The sequence below is a fragment of the Paramormyrops kingsleyae genome, chromosome 7 (genome assembly GCF_048594095.1).
Source record: "Paramormyrops kingsleyae isolate MSU_618 chromosome 7, PKINGS_0.4, whole genome shotgun sequence".
NCBI classification, from domain to species: domain Eukaryota; kingdom Metazoa; phylum Chordata; class Actinopteri; order Osteoglossiformes; family Mormyridae; genus Paramormyrops; species Paramormyrops kingsleyae.
The window spans coordinates 33,193,944-33,208,165 of NC_132803.1; the positions used below are offsets into that span (position 1 = coordinate 33,193,944).

The 14,222-nt window shown below is 46.1% G+C and overlaps 1 protein-coding gene across 1 annotated transcript in view; it reads left to right on the plus strand.

Moving 5' to 3' along the window:
- The window catches only part of megf10 (multiple EGF-like-domains 10), a 68,786-nt gene that overhangs the window by 46,933 nt on the left and 7,631 nt on the right, over positions 1-14,222 (plus strand). The window contains exons 10-18 of the mRNA XM_023845277.2: positions 2,758-2,932; positions 3,609-3,729; positions 4,953-5,116; positions 5,885-5,987; positions 10,722-10,868; positions 11,426-11,560; positions 12,059-12,187; positions 13,714-13,842; positions 13,971-14,099. Of these exons, the coding sequence (XP_023701045.1) occupies positions 2,758-2,932; positions 3,609-3,729; positions 4,953-5,116; positions 5,885-5,987; positions 10,722-10,868; positions 11,426-11,560; positions 12,059-12,187; positions 13,714-13,842; positions 13,971-14,099 (1,232 nt within the window). The remainder of the gene's footprint in view (positions 1-2,757; positions 2,933-3,608; positions 3,730-4,952; positions 5,117-5,884; positions 5,988-10,721; positions 10,869-11,425; positions 11,561-12,058; positions 12,188-13,713; positions 13,843-13,970; positions 14,100-14,222) is intronic.

Sequence of the window (14,222 nt, forward strand, 5' to 3'; positions counted from 1 at the left end):
ATAGTAAAATATAAACACAACAAAAACGCGAAGTCACTGAAGCTCAGTAAAATTGACATTAATTTTTATGCGACCTCACACAGCACAGTTGCCCTAAGCCACTTAACAAGAGTTCAGTTCAGTTATATAATTATATAATTCATCATCAGAAAACGGTTTTGTTATGCGAGCCCTAAACACAAGGGAGCGTGACTGATAACGCTGAGAAGAGTCACAGCTGTAAAAGCCAGTGTCACCAGCGGCAGCTGCTGTGGCCGCACACCAAAGGCCCGTTTGGACAGTGCAGCCCGGCCGTGTCCTCGGGTCACACAGCTGCCATTGTGGCCCAGACCACACGGCACAGCTGACGGAGGGGTGCGTGTCACACGCGCGTGCGTGCAGACAGCTGGGGGGCCCGTGCCTCAACGGGGCCGCTGTTTCAGGTGAAGGCAGCTGCCACATTCCGCAGCCTCACTCTCACACCACAGACTGAGGCTCTGCCAGAGACTCCCTCCACAGGTGGATAGTTCAGGTCCAGGAAGTAAAAATCCAGACCGAGATTTTGTTTCAGCCAACCAGTATAAAGAGGCTCTCAGGGGGGGCATTTTGACGCAGTGGTTAGCAGCTCAAGTCGCCGTCATGGCTCCATGTGTGTGGAGTTTGCATGTTCGTCCCGTGTCATTGTGGGCTTTCCCCCAGCTACTCCAATGTCCCCCCACAGTGGAAAAACATGCTGAGGCTAATTGGAGTGAATGAATGAGTGAATGGTGTTGGTGAGCTCTGTGTGAGTGAATGGTGGTGAGCCCGGCGTGAGTGAATGGTGGTGGTGAGCCCTGCGTGTGTGAATGGTGGTGGTGAGCCCTGCGTGAGTGAATGGTGGTGGTGAGCCCTGCGTGTGTGAATGGTGAGCCCTGCGTGAGTGAATGGTGTTGGTGAGCCCTGCGTGAGTGAATGGTGTTGGTGAGCCCTGCGTGAGTGAATGGTGGTGGTGAGCCCTGTGTGAGTGAATGGTGGTGGTGAGCCCTGCGTGAGTGAATGGTGTTGGTGAGCTCTGTGTGAGTGAATGGTGGTGAGCCCGGCGTGAGTGAATGGTGGTGGTGAGCCCTGCGTGAGTGAATGGTGGTGGTGAGCCCTGTGTGAGTGAATGGTGCTGGTGAGCCCTGCGTGAGTGAATGGTGCTGGTGAGCCCTGCGTGAGTGAATGGTGGTGGTGAGCCCTGCGTGAGTGAATGGTGGTGGTGAGCCCTGCGTGAGTGAATGGTGGTGGTGAGCCCTGCGTGAGTGAATGGTGGTGGTGAGCCCTGCGTGAGTGAATGGTGGTGGTGAGCCCTGTGTCTCGGTGGATTACAGTCAGGTCTTTTGGGACAGTTTCCATCATGCTTAGACTCTGTGGCCTGATACCTAACACTGCAACCCTGACCAGGATAAGTGGTTAGAACAGGGTTCCTCAAACTATGGCTCCAGCCATTTAACTGGCCCTTTAACCAGCATCAGTGATGCATATAGTCTGGGCCGCTACACATTGTTTCAAAGTAATATGCATTGATGTGTAATGAAAAATGCAGCAAACGCAAGCAAATGTGGCCAGTTTCTGTAGAAACATTCAAAATCACTCAAACTGCTACATAATGGCATAAATGCGTATCTGTTATTCAGACCTCCTGCCTCTCCCAGAAATTGACAGCAGCTTCCTGACTGATGTGCAATATCCCAAAAATCTGTTGTTCCCAGAGAGAACTTTTATTACCACAATCTGTGTCCCATCTGTTTGGCAAATTTTACCTCCTCCCGCCCCCCCCCCCACACACTTGGAGAGTGTCTGATTTTTAATACGTCATACTGTGGAGTCCGGAATTTTAAAAGGAAGTACTCTTCTGGGTTATACCCAAATCTCAGACGCCATGCGCTCAAAATGACAACTTTTTGGTAGCATGTACATCTGTAATCAGACCTTTTCGAGATTGAAACATCTCAGATCTCCAGCCAGATTTAGACTCACTGACATACACTTGCATCACCTATTTCACAGTGACAGACATGGTACCTTGTCAGTCAAAAGCAAGCCCACAGCTGAAAATAACTGAAATAATGCTGTGCATGGTTGGTTAAAAATCTTTATTTTACATAATGCTTTATTTAGTCTTGTATTTGATTAAAAAAAAAACAATAAATTTGTGGTAAATCAAAAATAACGGTCAGTAACGTGTGGAACTAGTGTCCATAGAAAGGTAACATTGATTTTTTTCTTTTTCACCCACTGTCTGACCCCCTGAACGTTTGAACATCCTTTGGCTAAAAGTTTGTGGACCCCTGAGGTAGAGGATGGCTAGATTGCTGGGTGGGTGGATGGATAGACGGTTGGGTTCCCCTTTCAGGTGTAGAAAACAGCAGGCCCATTTTCTCGGTTGCTTGTGTGTGTAAAGCATATTTTTTCTTTGCCATGGAATTTTAGAAATCCTAGAAGTGTCTTTATGTGGGATGGGCATGTGTCCGTCTATCTGAAGCTGATGTCAGAAAGGAGGTGAATCCAGCATATTGCTGACGTTCTAAAACACCAGCAACTGCACGTGTGACACGTTCTGTATTTGTCCTCTATAACTGGTCCAAAAAAACCCAACCTTTTCTCTTATCCGTTTTGGTTTGATGCATGTGAAGTTGGTGTCCCCACAAACCTGTGAGGAGTGACAGACATGAAGAGGGTTTCTGCAGCCCAGGGGGGCTTCCCACGGCGATTCGGGTCCCTTTTAAGCACCTGCCTCTTCTCTCCCCCTCCCCCCAGTTGCCACCCCATGTCTGGCGAGTGTACCTGCCGGCCCGGCTGGTCGGGGCTCTACTGCAACGAGACGTGCGCCCCGGGCTTTTTTGGGGAGTCCTGTCAGCAGGTGTGCCAGTGCCAGAACGGGGCAGACTGCCACAGCGTCAGCGGCGAGTGCGTCTGTGCCCCGGGATTCAAGGTAACGTGCTGGGCACGGTGACCCCGACCGCACGGTGACCCCGACCGCACGGTGGCCCCGACCGCACGGTGGCCCCGACCGCACGGCCTGATGCAGGACACACACTGTCCCTACGCCGTCCTGCTGGACATGGGGTTGTAAATCAGGCCCATTTGTCCGGTGTGTGTCGTGATGAGGGCTTGCCGTTCCGGCCACAGCCGGCTCACAGCAGGGCCCAAACTTCCTTAGCGTTTTGTTGAGGCTCATGCTGGGTAGAGGTGATTTCGGAGACAGACTTTTAAATGCTTCCTCTATCAGCAACATTCCCACTGCAGGGATCCAGCAGCCTAACTTCCCCTTACCCTGACTGGGGGGGGCGGGGGGTGATTGCTGTCAAACCCACAATGAGTGATATGACCCTTCCATGGACTTGATACTATGATACACTCAAGCATTTCTGTGCAATGACACTACACCCAGTGAGGTGCCCCCAGTATTTAATTTGGCTTCATTCACAACAATAAATAGATCTTTGGATTTAAATTATTAACTTGTGCCCCCCCCCCCTGCTATCATGCCCCATTGTCTATAACTCACTGTAGACTTGTAATTATCTATCTATCTATCTATCTGTCTGTCTGTCTGTCTGTCTGTCTGTATATATATGATGTTGATAGTCGGCTCTGTGTGGCTGCAGGGTGCCGACTGCTCCACGCCATGCCCGGCAGGGACCCACGGGGTGAACTGCTCCTCGCCCTGCAGCTGTAAGAACGACGCTGTCTGCTCTCCGGTGGATGGTTCCTGCGCCTGCAAAGCAGGTGTGTATCTGGGGGATCGTCTGGGGGACAGCCAGCATCTTCCCTGAGCAGCGGCAAGACGTCGACATTAAGGCAGTGGCGATGGGGGGGATGAGAAGCTAAGAAAGCTCAGGGCTGCAGAGGCTCACCTTTTACACTGGTGAGCTTTTAGATAAACCTGAAAAGATAAAGCTGAAGCTCTGCATCCAAGCCGGAAGCACTCTGAAAATGGCTGCATAGGCTGATTCTATTCTCAAAACAGGATTATTATTTTTTACAGAAACACAATGCAATTGTTTTAGTTCATACCCAATTCTAGATTATCTGCACATCGACAGATACTGATGAAACATTTGCTTCAGGATTTAATCAGGTTTAATTGAGATGAACCTGCAGAAAATCCCAAACTTTCAGAAACGCTTCTTAATGGGGGTAAAACCTCCATCCGCATGCGGGGCAGCGTGTGACTCAGTGGGCTAAGCCGTGTGCCTGTAATCACAAGGTCGCTGGTCTACTTGAGCAAGACCCTCATCCCCCAGCTCCCTGGGCGCCGCTACACGGACAGCTTGCTCTACAAAGAGCAAGTTGAGGGAGGCGTAAAAAGAATTTCCCCACGGGGATTAATAAAAGTGTCAATTTTAAACCAACGCCAGTGTCAGGACAAGAGGCCAGAAAGCTTAAAGTGTTTATTAGCTTAGCCATTTAGCTTAGTGCTGAACAGGCCTGTACAGGTGACACAGTGAGGTGCCAGAGGGGGGTGTTTCATACCCCAGGGTTGTGGGTTCGAATCTGGCTTCAGCTTCCTCCTACAATCCACCCCCCCAGAGGACAGTGGTGTGAGAGTGTCCCCCATGACAGACTGGCATCCCGTCCAGTGTGTACCCTGTTTGGGCCGATGCCCTCTTGCAATAGACAGTTTTTGAAATGAGTTGGCTGGACACAGCTAGCTATTTAAGAGGGGCACCCCATGTATCTTCCTCTGGATATAAGTCTTATTAGGTTCTTGCTTTGTTTGTTGGTGTGTCTCTTGCTCCAGTACTGCTTTCTTTCACTGGAAGCTCAGTGTAGCACTTATGCCTAGTCGACACAACAGCACATATGTTTATAATGGGCAATTTGCTGTATCACTTTGACAAAAGGTCCAACAGCTGGATACCTCTGTTGATCACAGGCCAAAATCCATGTTTCCTGTTGAGGAACAGCTGGTCTGATGTTCCCCTGTTTTCTCTGTTGTGGATGTTCAGGTTGGCATGGTGTAGACTGTTCCATTAACTGCCCCAGCGGCACCTGGGGTCTGGGCTGCAACCTGACGTGCCGCTGCGGTGACGGCGGGGCCTGCGACGCGCTCAGCGGCACATGCACATGCGCACCCGGGTGGAGAGGCGAGAAATGCGACTTCCACTGTGAGGTGAGGCACAGGCAGCGGTGATGTGGCCAAATGCTCTTAGTCAGTTCTGAAAACAAACCTTCTGGCTTTTGGTGACCTGTCAGGATGCTGTGCTTGTGTTTGGAAGGTTGCTGGCTCAAGACCTAGACATGGCAGACTGATTTTCTCGCTGGGTTCTTGAGCAAAGCCTTTAACCCACAACTGCTCCAGAGAATGTCTGAACCTGCTCCCTCAAAAATGTGTGTTGCTTAGGATCAAAGTGTCTGCTGAATAAAAAAGAATGTAAGATGCATTGGGATTGCTAGTGCCAATTAGCTGGGGACCTACCCAAACTACCTTTGTTTAAGCCTCTAACAAGCACATTGATGTTTGGATTAACAGGGGCCAGAATTCCTTTGGTCCACTGTTGTACTAATTGCCCGCCTAATCTGCTTTCCTCTAAAATCTTTGGAATTGGAAAGTCAGGAAACTCAAGTTTACTGTGCTATAGTTGTACCGTGATTGGAAAGCAGAGATTCTCGGTATGTGATTACAGCATCGTAATGGATCAGCAGAAGGTTATTAAAGAGGTGACAACAAACGCCCCAGACAAATATGACAAGCACAAAGTAATCACTGTATTATTACAGAATTTGCATAATTGCATTGTAATGTGGGGGAATCACTGCTCCCTAGTGAATACTTATTTCTTTATGCAAAGGAATCACTGTCATTTTAATAAGGCCAGAGACAGTGAAGCATTCTGGGAAATGTACAGCATGGAATGTGAGCCATACTGTGAATTTCTAGGAAGGGAAGTATGGAATGGACTGCAAGCAGGAGTGTGACTGCAGCCACGCCGAAGGGTGTCACCCTGCCACTGGGTACTGCCACTGCCAGGCGGGCTGGACAGGTGAGTGAGCGGCAGAGGGCGGAGTCCACATCACCGGCTCTGTGGCCAGGACCTTGGGCAGACAGACATGCTTAAGATTCTGGAACATTCACACTACTGTGTATCTTACCAGCCTGGAATTAGTGGAATTTGTCCATCCACCCATCCATCCATTTTCTGAAAGCGCTTATCCTATTCAGGGTCACGGGAGGTCCAGAGCCTATCCCGGAGGCTACGGGCGGGAGGCAGGCAACAACCCAGGGCACACACACACACACACACACACACACACACACACACACACACACACACACACACACACACACACACACACACACACCATTCACTCACATAAGCGGAATTTATCCTTGTGGGATTTATGGCGCTACTAAGTAGAGTCTTTATGGCGTTTGGATCACTTAAGCACGTGGATTGTTTGCTTTACTTCAGAATCACTCAAAAGTGTTTTGGCCATTTCTATGAAAAAACTTAGAAAGATGGACATTTAAATTTAGCTACAGAGCAGCAAACGTGAACATTGTGTTCACCATCAGTAAATCCCTGTCATCTATGGCACAGCTTGTTAAAGGCTCAGAACATCATTAAACAAACTGCTCCTTTACACGTGTTGATAAACCACCTCATCAGAGTGACTTTAGGGCAGGGGTCCCCAACCACCGGGCCACGGCGAACGGATAACAGAGGCTGTTTTACTTTGGAAAACACTTCCATCTGTGGCTTATAGGTGGCGATAAGGCAACACACTTGGTGATTACAGTAAAATTCCATTATAGTGAACTTGTTTATAACGGAATATCGTCTATAACGGACGAGGTACGCTAGTCCCGGCCGTGTGCCTTTAAGAACATGCAGAAAAAGCATCGGATATAGCGGACTTGCATATAACAGAATTTCGCTTATAACGGACAAACAATTCGGTCCAATGGGCCGCTTTTGGCTGTAGTTTTGTTGCATTTGTTTACAGTTGGATGTTGTTTTTGATACAAAGGCCTGCAATGATGCCTCTTCCCTTGTAAACTGGAAGTCAGTTGCTTCACTGTCTTCTGTGGGTTATTTCAGAGTTATCTGCCTTATCATGCAAGGTAATTAGGCATCAAAGTCAATGGGCTCAAATGAAATATAAACACCAATTGGTTTTCTATTCTTTCTTTTCATTTTTTCTTTTCATGTCATTCTTTACAAACTGGAAGAAAATGCCTTTATGCCAGGGGTATTCAACTAAAATTTAAAGAGGTCCAGTTAGAGAAAAATTCTTGAAGCAAAGGTCCGGAAGATCATAATGTCTGACTATTTAATAGTGTGATATATATTTAAGTAGCCTATTAGTTGCATCAACATTGTATGTAATCAGTACCTGACTGTCAATCAAATTAATTCAGTACAATTCAAAAACGTTTTGACATTATTTATTGTCACGTGACATAGAACTTCGGCCAGCTGGCTGGAGTGAGATTTTCAATTCGAGATGTCTGCACACATGTAACAGTTCTTACCTTGTAAATAGTCTGCTTTTGTATTTAACCGTGTAAATACACTTTTGTTAATTTTAGGTTTTATAATGGAATAATATAGATTTGCCGTAAGATTTCTAGCATGAGTCTGAAAGCGTGTCATGCCAGATGCTTGAGATTTGGCAACCCTGAAAACGTACATTTTTTGTTTCACATGAGTTTATTTATATAACAGATAACATTACTTTATACATATGTTAAAATGCAGAAGCTTCAACGAACATGTAATCAACAATAAACTACGTCTATTTATCCAATGTGTTATATAATACATATTGTATTTGAAAACTTTTCAGCGTTACGATTTCAGGAGAGCGTAGCCACTCTGTTAGGAACATTACGCTTTTTGTTTGCGGGTGTTAGCTTCGCTGCTGCTATTAACACTAATGGCACATTAGCGCAGACAAAGGCTGCATACGCCGAACTATATGTCTTGCTTGGCGGTCAAAGGCGTTTGACGTTCATTGGCGTGGGAAATGCCGGTTCTACTGCTAAACCACTACTAAAAGACTACAAACGCTGCGCCGGTTAAAATAAAAGCGCCCCGTCAGGTTTTAAATAATAACTAAATGTTTTGGCTGTCAGTCCGGGTCCGTATGGGACAGCTTCTGGGTCCGGACCCGGACCGCGGTCCGCCTGTTAGTGACCGCTGCTTTATGCCATTAGCAAAATGCCAGCCTGTAGTCCCTTGATAATATCACAATTCCCAGCCCACGTCCATCACAAATCAGTAGTCCCGCCTTTATTACATGTTTTCACACGTCATATCACATCACATTATTTCCCATCATGCTGATATTTCTTCACTTTCCTTTGGGATCATTAAAAGTTCTATGTATCTGTCTGTGTGTGTGTCTGTTCTAAACTTGCAGATCCAACAGCGACACTATACTGCGCTATAATTAAGAGTGAATGGCCATTTAAAAACGGAGGTAGAGGACCTCACTGATTGAGGCAGATTTCTTTAAAACGCTCCAGCACTTGGATGCTTCCTTTAGTGAGTCTTAGCTTCGAATGGGCACAATTACCATATACCATTAGTAACCGCAAAGGAAGGCCCTGTCTTCCAGAGTAAATACACCGATAGCCCAATCCCATCAGCCCCACAGGCAGCTTTGATTTGGCTCTAGTCGCAGGTTAGCCTGGGATGCGCTGGTGAGTTTGTCCCACTCCGGTCCAGATGCGGCCAGAATACCGATGGCTCCACACAAGGCACCGGGCCTCGGAATACCGCGGCATTTCTCTAGACCTCCTTAAGTGGAGTTTATCGCCAGCATTCCGCCGTCGCCTAGCAACGCGCGCAGCCTTTCAAAGGGCCCTTTGTCCCGCATCCTGGCACGGCGCTCCATCACAATGCCGCTTATTGGCTAACAGAGGGCCAAAACGGCGCAGTGAGACGGCGGCTAACTTTTAATAAAGAGGCGGAATTATATGGTTTAAGGCGTGGGGCCGCTTAAATGCTAGATGACTGTCAGTCAGAGGGAACGATTCCTTGTGGTGCTGCTGTAGGTATCGTAACTGTTCAGAGTCAGCGGCGCTCAAGTACATTTTCAGCGATTCTCCCACGAGTCACCCGCTTTGTTTCCACCTCAATGGGAAAGTGTAACTGAGAAAAGCAGAACACTTTCAATTGTGTCTAATCTCCACATCGAAAATACCCCCCAACCGCAAAAGAATTCTAGGACCACAGCGTCCCCAAAGATGTCTCAGTATTCTTTGTATGAATGTTCCGAAAATGTTTTTACTTCGGTATATAGGAGTAATTCTTGTCCTGGAGTCAATAAATCTAATGCTTAATACTTCTCCTTCAGGGTCTGTTGATAAACATTTCTCATGTTTGACTGTGCAATGTGTCTTCCCATATTAATATTCCATATCAAATTGATAACAGGGCATGGGAACAATGTAGCCACACAGACAGTGGTCTACCGCCTGCCAGATTTCCTAGGCAAAGTAAATCGCATTACTCATTTCTCACAGAGTGTTACCCGAAAAGAAAAGGAATCGTTTTGAGAAGGCAGTCGAATTACTGACTTGATTTAACACTATAATGAGAGAGGAAAATCATTAAGAATCATTACTTAAACATAATGCGTATTTAAAATAGATTTTTCATTTTATCTTTAAAAACAAAAAACAAGAAGGGAATGAATTAATGGCGTGTGATTCTGCTAGCTCGTGTTACGTGCGGCACAGAACACTCTCCACTTTGGCTTTAATGCCCGGTTGAGCCAGATAAGGCCGATTTTGACACCTACTGGATTAGATCAGCTCTGCACATTGACATTCTCTGGCCAGCGTCTGGTATACAAGCCACGGCAGTCAGGAAACGTATCATGCTAATGAGCGGATTAGGCGTTCCGGTGAGTCTCCCTGTAGCCACTCAAGCTTGTTGCCTTTTCAGGATCAATGATTTTTTTAGAGCAAAAGAACAAGCATGTGATTTAAATAAATTTTTCTGTATTTTTCCTTAATCTTCTTGCCTTTTGTTCCACATTTTTGCAATGGAATGAGACTATTGTGCTGACCTAGTTCTCCTTCAAGGGAGATTAGATCAAGAAAGGGTCTTAAGACTTTTTAACTATATCATTTAGTCTGCTGAAAGGAGGACATTATTCACTACATATAGCTTTAGTAAAGTGTTTTTTTCCCTTCTTTTTATGTTTAGGGTTCGTGCCTGTAAAAAACAGAATTCAATGCTGATAAACAAATAATTAGTTTGGTTTTATGGCACAGAACATGCTGGTGTTAGAATTAGTCTGTGCTTCTCTAGTTTCTTAGAAGGATTTCAGATGAAGTTTCAAATGGACGTTTGGACAATTGAAGTTGTCCACTAGTATGTAGCTGTAACCAGTAGAAGTACAGATAATCTATTGCTGAAGTAGTGCAGAGTATCAAACTAACAGACAATCGATTGGGGTCTGCTGGTTTCAGCTGTACTTTCCACAGTAATCAAGCCAGTAAAATGCCTATATGTACCCGGTCAGTTAATTGAGGATATATTGCATTCTGGGTAATTATGCAGTACCTGTGCCACACAGTTGTGTATACATTAGTGCAATGTACCGTGGTATTAATGGAATGCCAAGAAAGGTGTTATAAACTACTTTACATCTATATATCCAGTGTTAATTCTGATTGTTTCTGTTTGTTTATGGGTGATTAAACATGCAGCACATATGGACTGGATCTGACCTGATTGGCTGCTTGCTTGTCTTCCCAGGAATCCATTGTGACAGTGTCTGCACTGAGGGCCGCTGGGGCCTCAACTGCACGCTACCCTGTAACTGCAAGAATGGGGCATCCTGCTCCCCTGACGAGGGCACGTGCGAGTGTGCCCCCGGGTACCGGGGAGCCATCTGCCAGCGTAGTGAGTGCACCTTGGCACCGTTGTCGGCCATACCCAAAACACCGCCTGCCAATCGTTCATCCTCTCAGGGCTCCACTTTCCTGCTGCAGCAGCTCACCAACAGTCAGCATGACAAAATAGTGTCAAATTTAATGCCTTCAGCAGTCAGGTAACAAGTCAATGAGCACAGCCACAGAGAGACAGCTACCCTGAATGATCCTGGGACACTCATTAGGACGCAATAGTCATCTTTCTCTGCCCTTCTTCTATTTAATTTCCCATTAAAGTCACATTCAACTAATTGAATTATTCGATTAATTATTTTTATAGCACTCTTTCCAGGACAGTTGATCCTAGATGGCTGAAAATAGAGTGTAATGACAGTGTTATTAACAGACTCAAATTAAAGTTACAGCTGCACACTCAAATAATTAAAATCAATAAAGCAGTTAATCAATTAGCCTATATTTGAACGCTGCTGTCAGCCCCTTCCGCAGCAGATCGGGATCGTTGCCGTTGGTGACCACGGGACGTGAAGGTATCGGCTGTAAGCTCATCCCATGTTTCCATTCCTGCAGTCTGCTCACCTGGGTTCTTCGGCCATCGCTGCAGCCAGGCGTGTCCGCAGTGTGTGCACAGCAATGGCCCCTGCCACCACGTGACGGGCCAGTGTGACTGCCTGCCAGGCTTCAAGGGAGCCCTCTGCAATGAAGGTATGATGGTGTAATTCTCTGGTGATACAGCAGGTGGCGAGGTACTTAAGGAACTAGACATTTTACGTTACAGAAGACAGGTGCAAAAGTGCATGCGATGAAGCAGCTTCAGCTAAAATTATTTCAGTTATTACCATCAGAAGGATATTACAGAGTTCCTCTGGCCCGCAAGATTACATATAAAAAGTTGTTCATTCCCTCAGGCATTGGTGCACTAAATGCTTCAAAATGAGTATTCTTATTGACTTTGTGACTTTTATTGGTTGTTTTTCTTACTTGTTGTGTTGTTTGATGATGTGTTATATATGAGTGTTTTTAGATGAAGAGGAATTTCAGTGTCTTTGTAAAAGACAATAAAGTTTTCTTGAATCTTCAAAGCACTGGTCAAACAAATAGAGAGTGAAAGGGTAGCAACTTTGCATGTTCAGAAGCCAAAGTGGCGGAGGTTCTGCAGGGTGTGATCACAGTGGAGCTTTGTGTCCTCTGTTTACCCTGCAGTGTGTCCCAGTGGCCGATTCGGGAAGAACTGCGCGGGGCTGTGCACCTGCACCAACAACGGCACCTGTAACCCCATTGACGGCTCCTGTCAGTGCTATCCCGGCTGGATAGGCAGCGACTGCTCCCAGCGTGAGTGCTGTGCCCCTAACAGGGGAGCCGTATTCATTACATCAGCCTCTCACTGCTTCTTGTTACACATTTCCTTTGAGGGCTTGTATTTCTTACAGCAAAGGCTGCCCTTTCATACTTGCTGCAGAAAGGGGTCACTCAGATGATAATACAGTCTCCCAGGGAATGATCATAGCTGTTGTGTAAGGGGGGGGGGTGTCACGGGGGCCTGTTGTCTTCTGTTGACTGTGAAATTAATTGCTGTATTTCACACTGCTAATTTATTTCAGAGACTGTTCTTCACTTATGATCAGTACAAAAAATACTCTATAGATTATTATAAAATAAATTATAGATGAATTAACTAGAAATTAATCTTGCAGTAATGAGCCTGTGCTCAGTGGAAGAAGCTAATCCCTCTGTCTCAATTTTTGTTTAATTAAGGAAGAAAATAAATATTCACTTCTGTTTCTGCAATGGTGACAAATGTGCAATTAGGAATCTGTTTGAGTCTCCACACGCGCACAAAAATCTGAGCAACGCCATATTACTTAATCATCTTGTGACACTGTTTCAAATACAGAAATCAGTGTGACTTATTAAAAGGGCTTTAAATCCCCTTTGCACCATGAGCCCTCAGCTTCCGCTTCGGCAGTTCTCAGTGACCTCTGACCCTAGAGCCTGTCAGCCAATCATGACTCAGGGGCTGACTTACTGTACACACACTGTGGCATGTTGACCACTGACCCCATGGGACCTTTGACTTCATCAAATATAGAGTGAGCTAGAATGCTCTTCAACACATAGGAAAAGATTCTTAAAATCACATGCAAGCTGGGAGATTTTGATTTTGTCAGGTTTGAAACTTAATTGTGATACTATTGGCCATAATAACTATATAATAATTATTATTATTACCATTGTTGTTATTATTGACACTACTATTACTACTACTAATAATAATAATAGTAATAGACAAAAATACTTATTAGGTACCAAAAAAATGGATCATAGATGGAAATCACACAATCTGTCCTTATATAAACACATGTTGAACATGTTGAAGAATCATGGGAATTGTCTTATTCACAGTAGCTTTATGAAGCAATGTCTAAAGATTGGTTTTGCCGCCCCCTGCTGACGGAGTACATTTCAACGCGTGAACAACCTTGCCAAAGGCTCGTGAAAAACACTGCGTAGGCGTTTCTCCTTTAATGCCGTTAAAAAGGTCATCATAGTTCAGTTACCCTCATTGAAAAAAATGGGAAAATTGCAGCAATTAAAATATTTATAGTGGGTATCTTGTCTGCCTATTTTACTGCGTAGTAGGTATGCTTGTTTAGGCTAGTGATTCGTGTTATGAGTTATATTTTTTATTGGTAGTTTTGACCTGAAGAATATCAGGCGCTACTTAGTTCATCTATGCTGCTCATAGCTACTCAACAGTCGATGAGGTCATGTCACCCTCCCAATGCCCATCTTAAGCATGATGGCACACACAGTGCCAGTGTGGGAGGCTCCCAGTGAGACGACGTGTTGTTTTGCAGCCTGTCCGCCAGGCCAGTGGGGCCCCAACTGCATCCACACCTGCAACTGCCACAACGGGGCCTTCTGCAGTGCCTACGACGGCGAGTGCAAGTGCACCGCAGGCTGGACCGGCCTCTACTGCACGCAGCGTGAGTCCCCCGCTCGGCCTCCTCTACTTGGTTGTCATGGTGATGCAGTGACAGGTGTAGATGCAGCAGACAGTCACCCTCGAGGTGTTTGCGGGTGTGGGGGCCCTCACTGCGACGCTGCTTTGCAGGCTGCCCGCTGGGCTTCTACGGGAAGGACTGCTCCCAGATCTGCCAGTGTCAGAACGGGGCCGACTGCGACCACATCTCAGGCCAGTGCACCTGCCGCACAGGCTTCATGGGAAGACACTGCGAGCAGAGTGAGTATGCAGCAGGGGCTTATGGGTAATCAGGACAATGCTAATGGACGTACACTGAGGCACCCTTAAACTGTCACCCTGTTAAGGGTGGCGGCCTTGCTTACCCAAAGCGCAGGGGTAATA